The sequence below is a fragment of the Melozone crissalis genome, unplaced genomic scaffold (genome assembly GCF_028551555.1).
Source record: "Melozone crissalis strain CALT ecotype California unplaced genomic scaffold, PUWL_Pcris_2 ptg000033l_1, whole genome shotgun sequence".
Classification (NCBI taxonomy): domain Eukaryota; kingdom Metazoa; phylum Chordata; class Aves; order Passeriformes; family Passerellidae; genus Melozone; species Melozone crissalis.
The window spans coordinates 6838654-6861956 of NW_026535811.1; the positions used below are offsets into that span (position 1 = coordinate 6838654).

The following is a 23303-nucleotide window of genomic DNA, read 5'->3' on the forward strand; positions in this document are numbered from 1 at the left end:
AAAGCAGTGAGAGAGGTGAAAGCCTGAAAAGACAGCGTGCAGCTGAGAGCAGTGTGGGTACGGAGGTTGCTGATTGGGTTTCACGGCTCTCTCCTGACCTGTTTTGGTTCCCGGAATGCGTTCAGTCGGTTCAATGACGCGGTGAAAGCCTGACCTCCAAGGGGCTGCCCTTTCCAAAATAAGCTGCACGGCTCAGGTTGGGAGGCCACAAGGAACAGATCCAGGTCCTGTTCATTGAGGAGAAGTGGAACTTTCCTGGCACTTAGAGGCATTGGTGTTCCTCTGGGGCTGCTGAGCTGCTTGCCCTGTAGGGTTTCACACGTGTCAGGTTGATTTGCCACCTGCAATAATTGCTTAATCACACATTTCATACTGCCCTGACTGATTAATTGCTTGTTTCCTGTTAATAGAAGCTGTAAATATTTAAGGTTGTGCTCGAGGCCTTTATGTGCTGCAGCAGATTGTGTGGCTTGGCCACCTGTAATGGCGTGGTGTAGTCACTGCCAGGTAGATCTGCTGTGGCTGGAGCTTTGGTAAAATGTGCTAAAAAGCTCAATTTGTAAAAAATTCTTTTTAAAAAACTTGTTTTGATGTTGTACCACGGTTCTGTGAGATGGGGGCGGGAGGCACTTGTGGTTGCACCAACCCCTGGCAGTGCAGAGAAAGTCATAATTTCATGCTCAATTCCTGTTTAAGAATTGGGCTCCTAACTGGTGGTCTTGTCTTTATTGAAGTGACTGTGGACAAGCAGAAAATGTTAAGATGTGCCTGATTTAGTCTTTGTTGCTGTTGACACTGAGGATTTCTCAGCATGCAGGATATATGGATTCTTTATTTGAAATAAATAAACAACCAACCAGCTACAGAGTGTATCTTGTGTTTAAGCTTAGCATGAGGTAATGCATACTGAGATGCTTTCAACCTTGTTTTCTTTGACATTTTTGAATCTGTGAGGATCTTTCTTCAGACTAAAATATGGTGGGAGGAACATTGTTGTATAAGCACAAAAATGTCTTAAAATTGGAAAATGATATCACCAGTTGTTCTTAGAAACTAGTTTACTATTGGAAGCTTGTTTACTCAGGCATTATGAGGGTGTTTGGTTTTGTGCATTTTGCAGAGAAGTTTCTGGAAGCAGTAAAATGTGTTTCTGTCTCTGTTTAGGACTGGCAGCCTCCATTTGCATGTGAAGTGCAAAGTTTTCGTTTCACTCCACGAATTCAGCGCCTGAATGAACTGGAGGTGAGCTTTTCCACTGTTGATATAATTTTGTGTTTGATCTGAAAGAAAGAGATATCCCTGCTTGAGATTTGCATGTTTCTGGAGGGGGGGCACTTCAGAAGCCCATAGATGATATTAATGTTTATATTTGGCAATGGCAGAGTTTGTATAAAATAACTCTCCCTTGCTTTGAGAAAAATCTGGTTTTTATTTTATTACCCAAAATAACCACAGGAGTTTTTCACATTCACCTGGTGGTGTCTAGAATGAATTCCAAATATCATGTGTGTAGTAAGAGCAGCCAGTGTCTAGCCTTCAGAACTTCACAGGCAATTTTTTCCTCTTAAAATATTTCCTGCTGCTCTGATGCCTCTGGTTACCTCATGCTGTCGTAATAATGCCTTTTAAGCCTTAAAATTATTTTTATAGGCTTATTATAGCTGCTTAATTTTATGATTTAAAACCTTATGTCAGCTGTCTTGAAAGCAGTATGACCTCCATTCTGTCCTGGTTTTCCTTTTCTCTGCAACATTTCTCAAAGCCTTGCTTTGTTCACATACCAAAATGTCATTTGGCTTGTAAATGGGGCTCCTTATGGAAAGTGATTTGGGTGCTCAGAGAACAGGCCCTTTGTGTGGATAAGGCATATATAAAAAATAGTAATACATAAAACTGGTATATATAAAAACTGTTGGTATTTCCTCTCTTCTCCACCAGTAATTGTTCTGTTCACACCACCAGTGTGTTGAGTCTTAACTTCTTTTTGCCAGGGTTGGGATTAAATAAATGCATGGGATGATGTTTCTTGTTTGGACTGAGATGTTTATTCGTTCTTGTCTATGTAACAGTCTCACAAGGCATCAGTTCTACAGCACTTCACTCTAACAAATTAAAAAAAAATGGAGCCTTATCTCTCTACAAGGCCTTTTAATCTCTAATTAAGAAATTACACTTAATTATTTTTACTTTTAACCTAATAACCAACCACCCCTGGCCCACAATGCCGACTTCTTTATCTGATTACACAAAACCACCCAAAGCCATGAAGAAGAAGGTAAAGAAGGACCAGCCTCCACCCTAAAACCTCTATCTTTTTTTATATATTACTATATTCTAAAACTTCAAACTCTTAAGTTTTCTACCATGTGATATTACACACTTCTATTCAAACTGCACACCCATAATCTTAGTTTTGTCATTTTATTTTGGAACCTTTCTCCACAGCCTCAAGTCAAATGCAGTGTTCTCTTGGGGGTCACAATTAATAATTGTTTCTGTGTTTCTCCCTGAATGCTGATTATTTCATAAGCATGCAGTTTGCTTTCAGACCAAGAAATTTGGTAGGAATTTAACTATAGTGTCTTAAATGCAGAGAGAAAAGCATATGTAATTTTCTTTTTGTAAAGTTGTTCTTTTAAACAATATTTCTATTTTTAGGCTTTTTTTACCTGACAAAGCAATACCTCCCCTGCCAAATTGTATGTTGAAAATGGAAATGCTATAAAAACTTACCTTGTTTTCTCTCAGGACTATAAGATTTTGTCACAGTTGGTTTTGAGCATACATGATTGTCTACCTTTACTGATTCCAGGCAATGACAAGAGTGAAACTGGACTTCTTGGATCAATTGGCAAAATTTTGGGAACTGCAAGGATCCAATTTAAAAATCCCTGTGGTTGAGAGAAAAATACTGGATCTGTATGGTCTGAGCAAGGTAAGTATTTGTAGGCCTTAGGCAGACAGGGATTTCAGTTTTCAGTCCAGCTCAAGAAGCCAAACAAGAGGAAGGGCTTGTGTTACAGTGCTAATCTCATTAATCCAGAGATTAAACAACTGGGAAAATACAGTGAAAAAACATTTCTAATTGGAATGTTTATGGCAAACATGTCACAGTGTAATTAAATTAGTTGCCTTTGGCTGGATTGGTTGGATTCCATACAGCAGGTATTTATTACCTTGTTTACCTTGCATGTCCTGATGTCAGCTGGCCTCTTGATTTTCAGTTCTCCATTTTTACATGTGCTGGAGCTGCAGGAGTTTGAGGTGTTCTTTGGGAAGGCAGCAGCATGCCTGTGTGCATTTCAGCTCTGACCAACAATTCTGTCATGAACTGTTGCAGTTTCTCCTTCCTCTTTTCCACCAGAGGTTTTTATAAACACCTCTTTGAAAATATATAATGTCATCTCCAGGAATACTTAACTTTAATTTCCAAAACAGACTTGGCTTAAAGCTGGCTAGAAATGAATATTTCCGTAGTTATGCTTGGTGGACACACCACACTTCTTTCAAAATTTATGCACAAGTCTCTGTTGGAATTTGGTTTTGCACTGGCAAAATACATGTACCATTATAGACTTACTTATTGTAAGTCTGTAATGCTACTAAATATAAATAGGTAGATTTCTTCTTGCAGGGAAAAGACCGAAGTTCTGGTAGTTCTAGTGCTTCTAGGTTAGAGCATCAGTTTCCATTCCCCATCAAGATTTGTTTCTCTTAGGTAAGTAAAAATGCAAATGAGTATATTTTCATTTTGAAAAAGTCAAGGATTTTGGAAAGTCTGGAAGGGCTGATAAAATGCAGAGAAAAGCTGATAAAAAGTCTTTCTATAATTTTTTTTCTTTTTGTGTCTATAGTGGCTTACTGGGATATGCAGAATATCAGAGAGGTACTGGAGAATATCTGGGTCACTGTAGTGAGCTGGAACATTGCAATTGGCTGTAGATTTGCAGCTCTGAGTTGGTTTGGTTCGTTACTGGCTTCTTTTGCTGTTGTTCATGCATAGATAATTTTAGAAAACAAGTTTTCCTGGAAGTTTTAAAGATAAGTTGAAATTTAGGACAGGTTTCATTTTAAAAGGTTTTTCTAGAGCTTTTCTGTAAATTCTGAAAAATAATGATCAATAATATTGTTTTATTTAAGTGTAACTCTGTGTGATTACAGGAGAAACCAGAATTAGTGAATTTGCTTGTCACTGTCACAATTAGACTTCTCTTTTTACCTCAGCCTCACAAGCAAGCCATAAATTTCACTCCAGTAATAAAATGTTTTTGCCTTGAGGTTTCTAACAGTATGTGAAACATTAAGCTTGAAATTTCGTCTTCATGTGTAAAGAAATGCAATGCAAAACTACACTGCTGTAAAAATTATTATAGTCTTACAATAATATAAATGGAATTATAATCCATTTGTGTTTTAAGTTGTTTGGCAGTGAAATGAAAAGGAATGGAGGCAGTGGAAATGTGGCCTGTGTGTTGAAGGAAGCAACTCATACGCTGTTATATTGCTTGCAGACAAATGGTCTTGTTTTTAATTGTATATACATAGAGATGTGAGCAGTGATAGTTCTGTGTGTGAATTACTGGTCTCAAACCAATTGAAGCCATGTGTAATAACTGGACTGAGTTGGAAGGTAGATTTACTTTTCCCTCTTTTTATAGTAGTCTCTCTTCCCTTCAGGGTTTTGTGAGAGTTCTGAGCTCCAACACTCCCTTCTGCCTGGGGTCTGTTAAATTTGGCTTTATTGCTGGCCAGGCTCTGTTTTACAGCAGAGCACAAGTCTGGTGAGGGTTAACTGTTCAGTGTGTTCTTGTGGCAGGTTTTGTATCTTTTCCAGCACATGATAAACCTTAACTGTTGGGCTCCTCCTGTCACAGACAGTATGTAGTTTACATTTGCTAATAAATTAAAAATCACATTAAATACATGAAGCAGTAAGAACAACTAAGTTATAACTTAAAATTTGTTATTAAAGGATTAGTCTTTCAGGAAATGAAAGCTAATTTCAGGATTCTGTCATTTTTTATGGACCCTTTTAACCTTTGATTGGTTTAATTGATTCTTGCTTTACACAAACTGCTGAGAGCAGCTCAAAACCCTGAACTTCTTATTTATTTCAGATTGTTGCCAACAAAGGAGGCTTTGAAGTGGTGACCAAAGAGAAGAAATGGTCTAAAGTGGCGAGCAGGCTTGGCTACCTGCCAGGGAAGGGCACGGGCTCCTTGCTCAAGTCTCACTATGAACGGATCCTGTATCCCTACGAGCTCTTCCAGTCTGGGGTCAGCCTCATGGTGAGATGCTCATCTTTCATGCTGTGAACAGGGTACCCAAAGGCACACAGAGCTCTGTTACTCCATGTCAAACTGGGACAGGGGGTCAGTGCTGTTAGGAGCTCCAGCTGTGCCAGCAAAGCTAGAACCACCCTCAAAATTATCTGTGACAGGCCAGAAGTTGTACCATGACCTTGTGTAGTTATTTTCTGGTATTTCTTTATAGGACTGAAGCCAGCCCTGTTGGGAAGGAAAACAAAGCAAAAGATGATATGTTTAATTGGAAATGTTTATTTTTCTCTTTTTAACCTGGTAGCTGGGATTCACTTTTCTTATTTGAAGGGTGAATGAATTAATTGGCCTCTTTTCCAAATGGTCTGTGTGACTTCACTCATCCCGTTTCTTAGCACACAGAATGATTCATAGGCTGTGGGATGATTAGCACTGCTTGACCAACAGTGTCCTGTGCTCTGCTCCTCTAGGGCATCCAAAAGCCAAACTTGGATCTTAAGGAAAAAGTGGAGGCTGAGGACCTCAGTTCAGATGCCCAAGCTTCCCCAAAGCAGGCTTCAAGGATGAATGTTATGCTGAAGAGAACCAGGCGTGTCAAATCCCAGGTATTCCTGTTGCTCAGCTCTTACAGACAGCTCTTATTTCTCCCACCAGTGCAGCAGCCTTTGGCAACCTGCTTAGGAGCACCACTGGGAAGCAGTCTTCATTTAACTAAAATCTAGAGAAGTAACTCTCAGTTTGTAACTCTGAGATCTGGTTTGATACAGCATATGCACTATTTGTGTCAAAACTTCTAAAAGTTGCTTTTTTGTTTACTCACAAGTGGCCTAAGTACCTTGGTAAGGAATGTATCTGTGAAAATAAGACAGAAAGCTGTTTGTGAGTTGATGTTAAAGCCTCTGCTTGTACAAAGTTCTAGAACTTTTTAAAACCTTTTTAAAATATGCCTCTTGAAGACATAAATGCAAATACATGTAAGTTATGGTTAATTGTGGAATTGCATGTGGGACTAACTATCTCAAGCTGGGCAGGCAGTTCTTCTGAAGAACTGAAACAGATGTGTGAGGAGATGATCAATGATGGCTGTAACTATATAGGAGCTCTACAATTTTTCTGCTGAAAAGCAATTTCCTTCCTTCTGAATTACTGGTGCTACAGGAATTTCTGGTATTCTAGTAGGTGATATTAACTCCTGGGAGGTACCCCTGAGAAAATCTGAGTTCAGACTGAATCACCACCATTTCAAATTGCTGTCTTACTGAAAATAATTGTGGGGTATTGCCCTGATGGCTCTGTTGCACTATTTCAATCCGGCCTTCCCCTTCTGACAGAGATGCTCCTTGCAGGCAGCATCCTGAGGCTTTTCACATGGAGTCTGCTGGCTCATCAGCAGAGCGTGGGTGAAAGCTGGATTTATATGCAACCAACTTCCTACTTGCTTCATCCTATTCTAGACTTAGCTCCAGCACCACAAGGTTTTTTCAAATGCTCTTTAACTGCTTTTTTTGCTACAGTGCACCTTTCTTGTCACAGAGGTATTTGAGTATCCTTTATAATTTTTTGCCTCCTTCTCTGATGTTTTCCTTTATAATTTTTTGCCTCTTTCTCTGATGGTTCAGATGAGTTATCTTTTTTTAGTTTTTCTCAGCTTGCTAAAGCTGACCTGAAGTTATTTTTCATAGTCATATAGCAGTGCATTACACAAGCAGTCCCAGGCTTGTTGATCTTCCCAGTTCTCTCAAAGTATTGGTTGTGAGCTATCCAGAAAGTCTGGGAGTGCTGCAGAAATTTCAGCAGTCATTTGGTATGTGGAATTCTTCTTTGGATTTGAATGAATCTTATGCTGAAATACCAGTATGTCCTTTTTCTCACACATGGTGTAAAAGTGTCACTGTTTTATCAAACTTCTGTGGGATCTTTTTTCCTGCTGATTTCAGCAGAATAATGGAACTTGTCATTTCTCCACGTTGGAAAGATGATTCTTTGGTGATCCTGGCACTGTAAAGGTGTTTCACTTTGTTTGAAGGGCCTGCAGTTCAGAAATAAGAGATAATTTTATTTAGATAGCATGGCTACAAGCCTAATAAAAGGCATGTAAATATATTTATTTTTTGCAGGTTATCTTTTAAGCATTACAGTTACTAAAATGACTGAAGTGAGTTCTTTAATACAGAAAAAACTCATCCTACTTGCACATTCAGAAGAAGTAGGTTTTGGCTGTGTTGGAAGCTGTGTATAACTATGTTAAGTCATCCCTGGAGCAGCATTTAGAGCCAGATTTTTCCTCAGTATCCAGAAAGGCTAGCAGTGTAAAATAAATATCTGAGAACATGGAGACATTGTTCCAGATTTCAGTGCACCTTTTTATTGTAGGCAGGACTCTGTTTATTGTCTGAAATGCATACCTGGAATTGGACCAGAGGTTGTCTAAACAATCTTTAGAGAGCCAGTAATATGCAAGTAATGTAAAAACCTACTAAATAAATGTCATTCTGCTCTAGCTGAAACATCTGAATGATTTGTGTGTGCTGTGCCAAGTAGTCCAGTGCCTGGTTAGTTAGCATGGATAATTCCACAGACCTCTGCAGATCCTCAGATCTTTTCCAAGGGCTCAAAGTAGTTTCCAAACACCCTCTGCATCTTCTTGCAGATAACTTACCTTAATGGGCAATTAATAAGAAAGTATAAATACAGTATTCAGAAATTACTGAAATAGAGAAACATCCTCAGCAGTAGAAGGGGGTGAGAGACTTTGAAAAAGCAAATTTCAGGATTTTTCAAAAACATAAAAAATGAAAGAAAATAGGGAATGGATGTCCTCCCCTGTGAAGGATAGCTTGAGAATCTTTAGATACTACAATCAAATGTCAGTTGAAAACATTGTCTCTGAATAGGAGGGGAGTAATTAGATGGTGAGCAGTTATGTTCAGAAAATAAACTTTATGCTTTATTCTGTTTTCTCTGAAGAAAGCTTTCACAAATAAAAGCTGGAGAAAGGCAGCTGAGTTCCTAAAGGCTTGTAAAGAAAATGACAATAAAAAGTAAATTAATTCAGATTAGGAGAAGAGAACATCCTTAAGGAAAGCTTAAATTTAGGAGAGTACTTTCTTAGAAAAGGATAATAGTATCTTCATAGATGATCTGTTGGGGTGTATTTTAGCTGACAAGGGATTTGTCTAATGAGGCTATGTCATGGTGATTTCTGGTGAAGAATTGCAGTACTGGAGCAAAAAGTGCTGTTTTCTCAAAGGATATTAACTTTATGTCCAGAGAATTTTCTTAAAACTAATTCTAAGTAATAAATCTGCTTTCAGCTTTCTTTATGATTGCAGAATAACACAGTAAAATAAGCTTCAGGGTTTTTTTTTGCTTGAAAGATTTCTTTCAGTGTCAATAACTGTGAAACAAAAGAACTCTGGGAGATGCTGACAAATGCCCCAAACATGTAAATATTTTGGTTACTGGTTGTAACTGTTGTACATTGGGGATGGAGGAGGGGGGTTGCACATGTTTCAGAATAGATGAGGGGTGAGACAAGAGAATAGTGAGTGAATCCAGTGTAGCTGGATTGTGTTATTAGGCTTGGCCCATATGCAAGAAAAACCCTTGGGTTGTACTTTCAGCTGAGAAGGTAAAAGACACAGCCTGTAGCCTTCAGGACAAAGAGGAGATAAGAGCAGAATCACAATTTAATCAAGTTCATTTCACTTGTGTAGAGAGGCAGTAATGCAAAAGTGAGCTGGAGTTGTGTGTTGTTAGCAGTGAGAGAATGGCAAGGATTGCTGCTGCTTCCATGCACTCACAGTTGTGAGTTTGGCTTTTTTTACAGTCTTAAAGGGCACAGCAGAAAATGCTCAGTGGGGCTTCTGAATGTTTTTGGTATTTACACCTTTAAGTATCAATATCTGGTCAGTCTTCATGAGGTTACATGGGAATCTGATTTTTAGAAAACATTTATCTTCCAATATGCAAACTGTTCTTTTTCAAAACTCTGGAGCTCTTTAAACATGAATGGATTTCATCCACTAAGGTTTAGTGGTATCCAGGTAAATCTGAGGTGAGGAGTTATGAAAATATATTTATGAAAATATATTTAGGTAATGAGGTTTTAAACTGAGCTGTAAAACTTCCTTGCTGCATGTTAATGATTTGCTTTTATTAAATATGATAATAAAGTTGTTTTTCATATCTCATTGAGAAAACTGTCTTTGGTTACAGTACTAGGAGAAATTGAGGGGATTGTGTCTGTGGACATAATTGAGGAAATTATGTCTGTGCTGAAATATGTGGGTTGATTCTGTCAGGTTCCGTTAGTTGAGGGAATGGTTGAGTTGTTAATGAATTTCAAATGGAAAATGAGGAACTAGGAAGTCTCTGGTGTGTTTCCTTATGGTTTGTTAGCCAAAAAGTGAGGAATTGGTGAGGAAAAATTTGCATGGTTGCGCAGTGGGCTTACAGAGTTGGTCACATATCAAGTGCAAATAATTTAATAGCAACATATAAATGTTCAAAATAAGAATATGAGCAGTAATTAGTTTGGAAAGATGCCTGTTAGCATGATGCATACCCAGTTCAGTGGGAACAGGGACTGTAAATATCACTAAAATTTCCTTAGAAGAATAATGCATAGCAAACTATATCTTCAAATGTCTTCTGGAAGCAAGAAAAACAACTGATTAAGGCAGAAGAATCATATTTTTTAATGTTTATTGCCAGTGTATTAGAACTGATGTTAAACACCATTTTAGAAGATAATTTTTGGGTTTTTTTTAATAATTGATTGAAGACTTTGAAGGCATGGCACCCCAAGGGACAAGCATGAGATATCAGGCCATAACTTTGAAAAATAACAGATGAAGTATCATCAGGAAGCTAACTGAAGAATAACTTCTTTAAAATTACATGCCCACCTTCAAAATTGATAGTCTTGCTGAGATCTTTTGAGATCAGTGAATTTCAGGAGGAAGTTTTTGAACAGTGAGAATTTAGTGGCCTTCTATTCCACATCAGAGAGATTTTTCAAACTATAAGGAGGCAGCATAAAGAAAAATGCCAAGGTAATTGTGTTGCAGATAAAAGCAGAATATTTTCTTATTTTTCTTCTTTTTGTTGTTAGATTAGTGGTAGTGATGTGAGAAAATTAGGTAGGTCAGTAATGGGAAACAGAAAGAATTTCATTAGAGCAGAATACTGCAGTAAACATCGCTGGCAGGGACACGGAGCTGTCACCAAATGGGTCCTTTTACTTCTGATCTTGAGCTTGCAACATGAGTAGCTGTGATCTGAATTGTACTCACAACATTTCATCACAAATAAGCCCAGAAGCAGCCAAGCTTAAGGAAGTTGGTTGGAACTCATTAGTGTCCTGTGGATGTATCTACTCAGGGAAGCAGATAAGGAAATCCTGTTGAAACTGCATTAAGATCCAGGCACTTGACTGAATCATAGTGATTTTGGGAAAAGTTGCTCTGGCAGTCTTACTATTTTTTGCAAAATGTCAAACCTAGTTCTTTTATTTGGTGTAGAGGTCACTTCTTGTAGTTGATTTGCAATATTAGATGGGAAATAATTTGGAAATTTGGGACAAAAATTCTCTCTTACTCCATTTGCATATGTTCATTGCCTTTAGGAACAGATAATCATATCTTTTCAGGCCTGCTTCTTTTGATGAGCACATATTCTGGGAGAGTGGAATAGAAACAAATTGTGAAGAAACCTGGAGGGGGAATATTCATGGTTTGTGCTGATGTGGTCTTGTATTTATTTTTAGGCAGAGGCTGGAGAAATGAGTAGAAACACCGAACTGAAAAAGCTGCAGATCTTTGGAGCTGGACCCAAGATGATGGGACTGGCATTAGGAGCAAAGGATAAAGAGGGTAATTAAATCTTGGGCACTTAGCTTTCTGTGAGTTCTTTGCTTTCAGTGAGACTGTTAAATCTTCCTGAATGTCTCTAGAGACAGTGTTAAGAAGAAGGCAAATGAAAACTGGAAAAAGAAAGCTTAAGTATTCTAGGGTTTCATTCACCAGAGATTTACAGAGTGCTTCATATAACTTGGCAGAGTTTCAGCTCTTGATGTATTATATAGTAACAATAACAATTAAGCAGCTGTTCCATGAACTGAGTGACTGAAAGGGGAAGCAGGATTTAACAGTACTGAAACTGATCCTGCCAGCAAAGTGCCCAACTTAGGTGTTTAATTCACTGTGTTTCATGAGGCCATGGGGATCACCTGTGAGGATAAACAAAAGATGTTTTTCCTAACCCCTGTTGATTTTAGATTGGCCAGATATAACATGACTGTCGCAGACATTTTTTCACAGAAATCCTTTCTTTGAAATTTGTGCATCTTCTGGGAAGCAAAAGCCCCAGAAGAAGAATGTAAACAATTGTTATCAGCTGCTGTAGAATGCAATAAGATGCACGTGTGATTGGTTCATGTTCCATGTTTATAATTAAAAGCCAATCACAAGAGCAAGCTGGGGACAGAGTCCCTCAACACAAAACTTTGTTATAGATTCTTTTCTGTTCTATTCTTAGCTTAACAAGCCTCTGCAACTTCTCTCCTTATTCCTTTTAGTATAGTAATAATGTATTATATATCATATATCAATAAATCCAACCTTCCAATCATCAAACAAGATTCTCATCCTTCTCTCACCCCAGCGACCTCCTCAGGTCGCTGTAATACATGACAATTTGGCTTTCTTTGGACTGTTCAGTAGTTTCTGCTCTGAAAGGCAGGGTGCCAGGCTGGATGTCTGTGGTGCTTTTACAAGTGAAGTCTATCTGATGTCACGTTAATAACATTTAATTTCATTTTCCCTCCAGATGAGGTGACGCGAAGGCGCAAGGGAACCAGGTCGGAGGCGTTTGGGATGCAGATGAGGCAGCGCAAAGGAACCCTCTCTGTCAACTTTGTAAGTCTGATGCCTTTGCTGGGATTTCTGATGGAAAGGACTTGGTTGATTTACTAAGATTTTTCTTTTTCCTCTGAAAGAATCCCCACCCCTCCAAAGAGATGAATGAGTGCGTGCTGCAGCAGATGATGCTGTCATGGGAAGAAAGAACAGTTTTTTGGAAAACAATCTGTGCTCAAGGCTTTTGTTTTCATCTTTTGGACAGGAAAGCTGTTGCAATATGAAGCTTGTTGCTGATCATACATGAATGCCTTCAATAGTTCAGTTTTTCTTAGAGCTGCCCTTAGTAGAACAACTATAATACTGCCTCTTTTCCTTAGAAGAGATTCTAAGGTGCTCCACTACTTCAGGAGTTTGTGTTTAGCAATTCCACCTCTTGTGTCTTTGCTGTTTTGAATTTGAATAGGAAAAGTAAAACATTGAGTTCCCTGATGTTTGTCGATGGAAAGGCAATGTACAATTGTTCTCAATGCCTTTCATAGAATGTGACTTCCTACTTTTAAAGTGTCATGACTTAAAGTGTGTGCAGCCATGAATGAAGAGCTGTGCTTTTATTGTCTAAAGAATGAGACTCTTCACTCAGAATTCAGCTGTTCCTTTTTTTTCTCATAGCCTGGGAACACTTACAAAAGCTTATTTGAAATTTCAACCATGGAAGTCCAAGGCAACCTAAAGACTCTAGTAATCACAATTTTATGTGGGGGGGGGGAAAAGTGGTAGAATTTGGATATTTAAAAACCAGATCACTATGCCATTGCAGATCAGTTAGGATTTGTGTGGCTTGAGTTTTTTCAATTGTGCTACAACTTCTGAGTATATGGCTTTCCTAGGCCAAGTGAATTTGATAATTTTAACTATGTTTTAATTTTAAAATACTTTGTCTAGTCTCTTAGGGGTTTTTTAGGGATCACTATTATTTACTTAGTCTTTTCATTTAACCTGTATTTATAAAAGAAAATTAAAATGCTATTACAACAGAACTGTTGTTTTGCAACTGTATTGCTGTAACTTTAATATCTTGAAATTCTGTGACTTAATACTGTTTGGTTCCACACTTTTTTTAATACCTGGACAAGGAAAGCAGTCCTAAACACACTGGTGATGCATTTACCTCATATAACACTGGACTGAAAAATATTGTGGTGCAATTTTGTGTATATTTCTCCATCATTTATTTATCCTTTTTTAAAGTGCTAACTACGAAATTGATTTCATTTTGAGAATTGTTGCAGTAAGGTAGAAAAATCATAAAGAAAGGCTTCATAAAATCAAGCCTGCTGTCCTGGAATCAGTGTCTGGCCTTGTCAGAGGTGGCATTTTGCAAGTTCCCATGTGAAAGCAATCCTGTTGTGAGCAATTTGTTAACATAATAATCTATTCCTGCGTAAAAAAATAACCTGCACCTGCATAAACTGTTTTTGCACCGTTCGATAGAAAAATGAAAATTATCTTTCACAAACAACTGTCCTTGAACATAGACACTGAGAGTTTGAGTGACCAATCAATACAGAGTAACAGTTTGTTACTAACCAATAAAAGTAATTGGCAAGAAAACTACTAACCAATTGGAGTCCCACAAGAGGTTTATAAACTGTGCAAAAAAGTTATGTGAATAAAGAATGGCCTTTTTCCACCATGAAGAAAATGGGAGTCCCATGTGATTTACTCCCATTGTGAATTACTAACTGGGAGATAAAATACACCTTTTTATATATGCACCTTTATTGATGCATATAATTATATATCATCATAGTGTTACACTGTTTTCTCACGTGGCTAGCAGGATTTTAGGTGGTTATGGTTGTGTCACAACACATCTCCTTGTTGTGAATATCCATTTCAATGCAGTTTTTCTATTTGCCTCATTATCATGTATGCTAACAAAGAGGCTGCATATGTTAATAGGAATTTAGAGAGAAGAAGGTATTACCAGTGAGCGGTAGCCAGTGAGGACCCCAGCAAACTTAGGATTGCCATTTTCATGCATTGCTAAATTTTGGAAAGAGAATATGAAAATGCTTGCTGAGGTACCCTCCCTTCAACAAAAGCAGCTGGTTTGGTGCTTTGGACAGACATAATGTTCCATGAGGGTGTGTGCATGGATTTTTTTTTTTAAAGGGGAAAATGATATGCCTCTGAGTAGAGCTGCATTATTTTTTAAAATAGTTTCTCAAGAAACCTGAGCAGCCTCTTTTAGAAGTATATTACTGCATAGCTGGGAGGTTGCATACTTAAGTAGGCCACTGTAACTGGAGATGGGTTTGTCATTAACTATTTAATCCACCTGAGCCTAATCAGCTGGAGTGCACATGTTTTTGTGACATCTTGATTAAATTAACAGCCCCCACCAAACACAGCCCCACCCCTTCTGGTGTTACTTTGAGCTGTGTGAAGGAAATGCACACAGCCTGAATTGCCAGGGGCTGGTGGAAGTAGTAGCAGAATTTGGAGTAGGTATCATTCATGAAGTTCATGCTGTGAGTAAAAATTTGTACAAAAGGGAATTTTTTTTCAAAGACAATACAATACCCAAGTTTTTTAAATTTAGGTTGTTATACTTCTTCAGTATTATAGTAAATGTTTCTATTAATTAAAGTTCTTTGCACTGTACAGGAAGCTAGAGCAAAGAAAATATGAAATCTCTTCATATGGTTGGTTTTCTCTCTGGCCCCAGAGAATGTCTCCCAGTCAGTGTCTCAACAAGTCATTCTTGTTGAGAGACTGTCTTGAGCAACTTCCAAAAACTGTTTGCTGTTGTATAGGGATTAATACTTCTCCCTTATAATTTAGGGATTTTATTCTTTGCTTTGAAAAAAATGAGAAAGAAGTTGGTACTTTTACATTTGGTTTCCTTTGCTTCCTCATGAATTCTTAGATTGAAATCTGTAGGTTTGTCAATTTTATGATCTCTTTTTCATTGCAAAGATACCACTGTACTGTTGCAAGTGATGATGTATGGATTTCTGAAATTTCTTTTTGAGATTTTCCTTAGCCATGCAGTCTTTGTAGAGATTTAGTTTAAATTGTTTTCCTAAGAGGGCTGAAGAGAGGGACTTCTGAAAACTGTAACTTACTGTTTTGCCTTAGAATAACATGAGTGAGATGCTGCTTGAGTTAGATAGCAGAAGATAGTCCAACTGAACTGGATAATTATTTTGCAGCACCCAAAGTCCTCCTGCCCCCAGTGCTGCTTTGGGAATGAAACAGAAGCTATCCTTATCAATACTTCTCAAAAACCAGGGTTGATGCTCATATATTGGACTTCAGGCTATCTTCCTTTGTTCCTTAACTTAAGTAAGGCAGGCTCTGGATGAGAAACTTCTTGTAACTTTTATCTTTTTTCTCCCCCCCCAGGTTGATCTCTATGTTTGCTTATTTTGTGGTAGAGGAAACAACGAGGATAAACTGCTGCTGTGTGATGGATGTGATGACAGCTATCACACCTTCTGCCTGATTCCTCCTCTTCCTGATGTACCCAAGGGTGACTGGAGGTGTCCCAAGTGTGTTGCTGAGGTACAGTTCAAGAGCTACTGAAGCTTTGTATGTGTACCTGTGTACCTGGAAAGATGAGAAGAAGAACAGTTCAGCAATCCATCCATGTAGAATGCATAGTTTATTTTGGAATATTGCCAAGATGAGCCTTGAATTTTGGTTGATGAGCCATAAGGAGAGAGAAACATTCCTTCTAGAGCTTGGGCATAACCTTTGTTTGTGATGTGGCTTATGTGACAGGTAAAAAATTGACCTTGGTACATTAAAAGCTGAAACTCAATTTGATAATCTGGAAGTGTGAAATTAGGGGTGAGAAATAGGGTTATAATGGATGTTTCCACATAATGATGACAGAATTTGTAAACTATGAAGTAAATAAAGTATGAAATTTAGGCATAACACGGAGCTTTGAAAGACATTATGGCATTGTTCAGAATGGCCTGTAGCAGAAAGTGAAAAAAACTAATTTAAAGTTCTGTTACAGCTATTTTAGATTTGGTTTAGTCTAAAAAAGGAACTGGTCAGGCTCTGAAAGTGGAAGCTGGTTCAATTTCATTACTCAAAAAAGAACTACCCAGTTCTAAGAGATTGATCAACAGACAGCAAACATCACTTGACTGGTTTGATGTTTGACTTAAGGGAACAAATTTTGCAAGCTCACAAAGTTGGTAGATGTAGGATTCAGAGGGAGAAGCTTACTGTTTGTAACTCTGTGATTACAAGAGTGGCTTTCACTCTTGGGGCTGTGTTGTTACCAGAGGAGCAGTTGAGCACACACATTTCTAGGCCCACTTCCCCCCCGTGCCCTTTTGCAGTGCTGGCTGCTGCTGGTTCCTTCTAGTGGTGTTTGCAGAGCTGTGCAGCCACAGGAGCTGGAGCAGCTCACTGCTCTGACCCTTCACTGAGAGCTGAGGTTGTCAGATGAACTCAGCAAATGCTGCTTAAAGAGAGGTGGAAATTCATAGCTACAGGCAAGGGAAGAGGTGAAACATTCCATTTGGGCTGCTGCTCAGAGAGTGGATCAACCTACCTCTTCATTTTCTCTTAAGTTGGAGCAATAAAGAATTAGGAAACTGCAGCAATCTAATATGGAGTTAATTTAGAGACTGTAGTAGTAAATAGAGTGGCTGCAATGGTTCAAGAATGTGGAAACTCAAGAAGTTTCATTATTGCTATTATTCATATAGCAATTATTCATTGCTAATGAATAATTCCTGTAAAAACAGGAAGAGATGTTACCCAAGAAAAAAATGCAGGCAGGGACAAACCCAGGAAAGATAAGGTGTCATTCAATTTTTTACTAGCAAATGATACAGAAAATATTTGAAAACTTTTGGAAAGGCATTGGAAGTAAGAGGTAAGAGAAAACACATGACTATAATGTGTACTGGAAAGCAAACAAGTAACAGCAAAAGGATGTTTGAAGTATTCACCAGTACTTTTTCCCTCAGTTTTTACTTTAGATGTTAATTGTGCACAGATCTTTAATGTAATTTTACAGCAGGGTACTGGAACAGAAGCTGGGAAGAATGGGGTAAGGGCTCTTTATATGTATTTAGGTCAGCATTGTTTGACAGTGTTCACAGATGTTGGAGATTCTCTGTCTCAGGCTCCATTTGAGAACCACTTTGATACATGTTGGGAATAGTCTAAGGATAGTTCCTGGTGAAAAAAAAAACCCAAACTACTGATGAATTCTTTTCCAGTCCTGTTTCTTTGCCTGAAAAGCTGAGTATTAGATATGTTGAAGACAAAGATCATGTAAAACTGTCTTGTATATATAAACATGGTGTCAATTCCAAAGGAGCTGAGAAGGGCACATTAAAAATGAGTTGGGGGAAGAGCTGAAATGTGCGCCAGTATTTTTTCATTTTCAGGATGAATGGGGATAGAACAGGGAAAGACTTGAAGATTTTCTGTCAGATGGGGCATGTCTGTTGTTGCCTGTGTTGCCCTGTTCTAATTTCCTTTTTCCTCTTCCCTATTATAAATTTTCACTGTCAAATCTATTGATGCTTTGCTGACTTGATAAGACTGAAACACTTGGGGGATTTGTTCCTGTGCAGTTATTCTGCAGGTGTTTGAATCCAGTGTGTCTACAGAAATGTCCTGTGGCTGTCTAAGCATCTTGTGCACAGTCTTGTTTTGTGGCTGATGAAATGTAGCTTTGGAGAGGAAAGCAGAAGTGTGGAGCCCTGGGGTTCCAGGGTTAGATCAGCTTCTGTGCCGTTAATTCTGGCCGGTTTCCGTTGTGGTGTGACTGCCTGGGCTGGAAAAGTCTCAAAACTGGTAGCTCATTGTGCTGGGTAAGGACTCACATGGACACTGGGGCTTCTTGCTAAAAATGTAACTGTGTCAGAGTCTGCTGCAGGGAACAATATTTCTGTGTTCTGTCTCCTAGGAATGCAACAAACCCCGAGAGGCCTTTGGATTTGAACAAGCTGTCAGGGAATATACTCTCCAGAGCTTTGGTGAAATGGCTGATAACTTCAAGTCTGATTATTTCAACATGCCGGTCCATGTGAGTTTCAGCTTTTCTTGGGATTCCTTGTAAGGGAAAAAGAGAAGAGCTTTCAGCTGGTCTTGGATTTTTGCTAAGACATCTTAGTCTTGTTTAAAGAGGCACCATAAGCTTCAAACATGTAAACAAATTATTTAGCTTGCTTGCATCTGGTCTCATTTCAACTTCATTTCACCCTTTCCTCAAAATGGGCAGATAGCTTTTATTGCTTGTGTTAGAGTTTACTGTTCTGGGCACACTCTAGTTAATGTTCTTGCCCCTTTTTGATAATGGACTAAGTACCTTGCTCATTTGGTATAGGGGCCCTTTTCCTGTTCTCCCTATGCCTTTTGGCTTGGTTTAGTTTGTCCAGAGGATAAATCTTTGTTTTTCTTCATCTTACAGTATTTTCTTGTAAACAAGTCAATAGACTGAATCTGTCTGATAATCACAGTGGGTTTGGGTTTTTTTGTTTTTTTGTTACACATCACAGCAGCATTTTTCAAACTAGAATTTCTGCTTTGGCACAGTTCCACTGTCCTGTGGACTGCATTCAGCCCCTAGGTCTTCCTCCTCTCATGGTTCTTTGGTAATTTATGGACATTTTTGATGAAGCCTCTACCTTTTAAGGACTCCAGTTTGAGACAACTTTGGGACATGGAACAAAGCTTATTTTAAGAATAAGCTTCATAAATGAATACATAAGAGTACATGTAAGAGTAATGATCAGTTATATGAAGATCAACCTCCTAAACACAGTTTTATATCTGAATTTCCTTACCGTTGTTCAGAAATCCTGGTCATTATCCTCTAAAATAGTTCAGAGTTTGCATGTTGATTTGTTCTCTTTGCTGCTTAATTTCTGCTCGCTGTCTCCTTTTCCCCCTGTGTTTTGCTGTATGTCTGGTGATTCCATCTTCTGTTTATTCCTTCTCTCTGAAACATTCCAGCCACTATGGAGGAATACAAACCAAAACTATGACTTTGAAGAGATGGAGAGGGGGAGTGACCTTGGTGTATGAAAATGCATGGAGAGTTAATGGTGATTTATTGCTTGAATGATAATTTTTGTTATCTGCACATACCATAACCTCTCTTCTGCTTCCAGATGGTTCCCACTGAGCTGGTAGAAAAAGAATTCTGGAGATTAGTGAGCAGCATAGAGGAAGATGTTATTGTGGAGTATGGGGCTGATATCTCATCCAAGGACTTTGGGAGTGGTTTCCCAGTGAAGGATGGCCGGCGAAAGCTGATGCCAGAGGAGGAGGTGAGGAACAGCATGTGCAAACTGACTCCATTCTTTGCTCTGTTGAAGATTTCACATTTAGACTTTAGGTCAGAAATCATTATGGGTTTTTTCATGAAGAAATTGTTTCAGGCTTTTACATTCCTTTTGAGCAGGGCATTAATCTGATATTTGAGGTTGTTTTACATATCTGGTTGCTGGTAACCAAGGTCTGTTTCATGATTGAAGTCACATCTGTTTTCTATCACTTAATCTTAGCAGGCAAAGATGTGCAAGTTGTTGCAGTTTGTCTGAGTATGAGGAGACTCTTTAATAATATTTTTTCTTTCTTGTTCCAAACCTTTTCATTATAGAGTTAGTTACAGAAACATAATTCTGTCCTCCTTAGGATGTTCTCAATGAGTGAAACAAACTAATTTGATTTAGCTTGTTTCTGTGTACATACTGTAATAACGTAGATGTAGATAAAGCGTTCAATTATAAAAAATTCTATCAAGTTCACCTGGTAAGTGTATTACCTATTTTCCCTCAGACCTTACTGTAGCAAAGCAATTTTCTTGCTGCTTGTATGCTGAAATGCAGACGAAGTCAAGGTGTGGTTTTCTGATTACACAGCCCTAAATCAATTTATACTGCTCACTGGAAGATGTAATCGTGTTCACTATCATCTTCTGCCTCTTCCTGCACCTTCCTGTGTGTACCTTTGTTGGCCATGCTGTGACTGTAGCTGCTTAGTGAGTCAGCACTGATACTTCTATTTGTATGAAGGTAGTCACTTAAAAAATTTCTTAATCAGATCACTTAAGTCTTCTGACTCACTGCAATGTCCTTGTAGTGTCAGAGCAGAGGAAACAGCAGCAATGTTTGGCTGAGCTGAGGGTCTGGCCAGTCCTTTCAGCAGCTATGGGATATATCTAAAATCCCAATCAATCTGTGCTTACATATTTTGTAAAAGTGGAAAGTAGATTAATGCTGAAGCACAGTAGTGGGCTTTTAAGGCTGTCTGGATTACAGTTTTTTGAACAAATTGTGTGTATTTGAAAGTAAAGGTGAGAGTGCTTAACAGGTAATGCTGTCCTCTCAGAAATGAGGGTGGAGGAATTTCTTCCCTTAAAAAAACTTTCTAAAGTAATCTATACAGTATATCAACATCAAGTGCAGCATGGTAAAATGGATGTTTAAAAAAAGCTGAAATAGTAACATGAGATTCACTGTGTTTTGTAAAATTTCAACTTTTCCTGTATTACTGAAGACTTCTATCTTTAGGTCTTCTTCTGGCGTTGCTGGTGTTTTGTTCCACCAGAAAACCTGCAGTCTTGTGATGGGGAAGAACCCAAAACCTAAGTGTAAAAGCCTTGATCCAAAGATGGGCTATGTTGAAATACTAGGACTGTTACTAAAATCTTAGTATGATTGTTTGATGACTAGGGTATTTAAGGAATTATTTCTGAGTTTGATGTTCCATTGTTGCAGGAAATATCCCATTATCTACTATAGAAATGGATAGGCTGATGTTTTCATTTGTGTTTTCCATTTCCTTTTGGTGTCCTTATTTGTTCTGATTTGTTCAAATTTTCCTCTTTTGGCAGGATTATGCTCTCTCTGGTTGGAACTTGAACAACATGCCCATTCTGGAGCAGTCAGTCCTTGCTCACATCAATGCAGACATCTCTGGCATGAAGGTGCCCTGGCTGTATGTGGGGATGTGCTTCTCCTCCTTCTGCTGGCACATTGAGGACCACTGGAGCTATTCCATCAACTACCTGCACTGGTATGGGCTGTCCTTTGTGCACCTACCTTACACTGCCCTCTTGGCTTAGGAAGTTTGTAGTTCTACTTCACAGTGCCTCTGCACACTGAGGACATTGTAAATGCAAAGCTGAATGTGCAGAGTGGTCCCTGTGCTTACCTGTGGCTGATTGAAGGTGAATACAGATGGTTTTTAAAGCATTGTAGTGGGTTCAAGGCTAAGCATTCAATTAAGACAAACCCAGGACAAGCAGATTAGATTAGATAATTAGATTCTCATTAACTGATAAAATATTCTGGTGTGGCCAACATTGCAGTGTCACCATAAAATTGTGCTTTACAGGATCCTATATTTTTAAGGAAGTTTTTTTTGTTTATAATTGAGTTAAGAGTTCACTGGTTCCTTCCTTTATGATTTAAATTTGGGATGTGTGTGTGCTAGAACCAGAGTCTGCTGTCTCATGGCTTCTAGAGGCATCAGAATTGACTGTTCAGCAGCAGATCCATGTAGGAAATACCTCTTATAAAGAGAAGTTAGGAAGTAATTCTGCCTTTTGGGACAGCCCTGGAAGTGTTGTGCTGTTCAGCTTTTGTGTCTGAATAGAAGACTCGTGACAGATGACTGTGGGAATTGCAGTGTTCCCAGTGTGTCTGACGTTGTCACACTGAGTGGAGCAGGGGAGAAGATGGAGAGGGAGCTGTGCAAAGGTTGCAGGACATCTGGGGGAGATGAGCTGATGGCCTTCAAACCATCAGGTCAAGAAAGCTGCACGTCTTTGAAGAAGCACGTTCGCTAGCCAGGTCTGATGGGCACGCTCGGCAAGGGCATTGCTGTTGTTCCCGGTTGAGTTGCTGTTGAGCGGCTCCGTGTGTCCGTCCGTCCGGCGGGGGTCCGTGTGTCCGTCCGTCCGGCGGCTCCGTGCCCGCTGCAGGAGCGGGCACTGCCGGCTGCTGCCAGCAGAGGGCACCGCAGCCCGCCGGGAATGCCGCTCCCGCCTCTGGGATAATGCACGTCCACAGGGCTGTGTGAGCAGATTCCTGCTTGTACTTGCTAAAATCTAGTTAAAAAAAAAAAATCTAGTGAAAGAGATTTTAGAAAGAAATCTCAGCTCTGTAGATGCTAGGGGTGGCATTTCGTTTTGGTTAAAAAAGGACTGGAATAGTGCTTGATTGATTATTTGGTTAGTTTTGATCCCGTTAATCTTTTTGTTCCTTTTGTACTTAAATAATCTGGCTTATTTGGCGTTTTTTCTCTTCATGGTCCAGTGGATCCCAGGTTTTTAGTAATTAGGAACATTAAAGAAATGTATTTTACTCTACTGGCTGGTGTACTGTTCTGTTGGTTTTAGGAATATAACTTCAAGCCTAATTGAATGGAGGAGTACCATGATCTGTCTTAGATTGTAGGTATGACAGCCAAGGTTTTGTTTATTAAATCTAATTCCTTCTTCCTGAAGGAAAATAGTTGCCCATTTTACCCCTTTGGGGAGCATGGTAAGTGACAATTCTCTTCTGTGTTAAGCTTGTCAGGGCAAATCTTCTGCCAAGTATGTTGAGAATTGTGTTGGAGTGTAACTGATTTTTCAGATTAGAGTAATGCATCCTGAAGAAGATGCTTGTTGAATAAAGACATTTTTTAAATCTAGGTGTAAAATGGCTCATGAGGCCAGTGTTGCTGGCTGTGAGGTGTGCTTTACAGCTGGGTGGCACCATCAGCTCTCACTCTCTCACTTGTGTTCATTCCTGTGCTTGTGTTTTGGTAGGGGAGAGCCCAAGACGTGGTATGGTGTGCCCTCTCATGCAGCAGAGCAGCTGGAAGATGTGATGAAGGAATTGGCTCCTGAGCTGTTTGAGTCCCAGCCTGATCTCCTGCATCAGCTGGTCACTATTATGAACCCCAATGTGCTGATGGAACATGGTGTACCAGTGAGTAGCACACAAGCATTTTTTACATAAGTACTTTTATGTGCTCTCTTTTCTTCATTCTCTGCCAGATTTGTATAACAATGGTTTGGCATAACTCTGAAGAATTTTTATTTGCATATTGATTACTTATAGGGTGTTTTTTAAAGCTGTTTTCTAGATTCTTCTGTGAACTAACCAGGAAATTTAAATTT

The 23303-nt window shown here is 38.9% G+C and overlaps 1 protein-coding gene across 2 annotated transcripts in view; it reads left to right on the forward strand.

Annotated features, from left to right (window-relative positions):
* The window catches only part of KDM5A (lysine demethylase 5A), a 49112-nt gene that overhangs the window by 743 nt on the left and 25066 nt on the right, over nt 1–23303 (forward strand). For both annotated transcript variants that reach the window (XM_054281885.1, XM_054281884.1), the window contains exons 2-12: nt 1165–1242; nt 2813–2935; nt 5118–5288; nt 5750–5884; nt 11050–11155; nt 12111–12199; nt 15554–15712; nt 18093–18212; nt 19300–19458; nt 21027–21208; nt 22950–23112. In XM_054281885.1, coding sequence (XP_054137860.1) covers nt 1165–1242; nt 2813–2935; nt 5118–5288; nt 5750–5884; nt 11050–11155; nt 12111–12199; nt 15554–15712; nt 18093–18212; nt 19300–19458; nt 21027–21208; nt 22950–23112 — 1485 coding nt within the window. The remainder of the gene's footprint in view (nt 1–1164; nt 1243–2812; nt 2936–5117; nt 5289–5749; nt 5885–11049; nt 11156–12110; nt 12200–15553; nt 15713–18092; nt 18213–19299; nt 19459–21026; nt 21209–22949; nt 23113–23303) is intronic.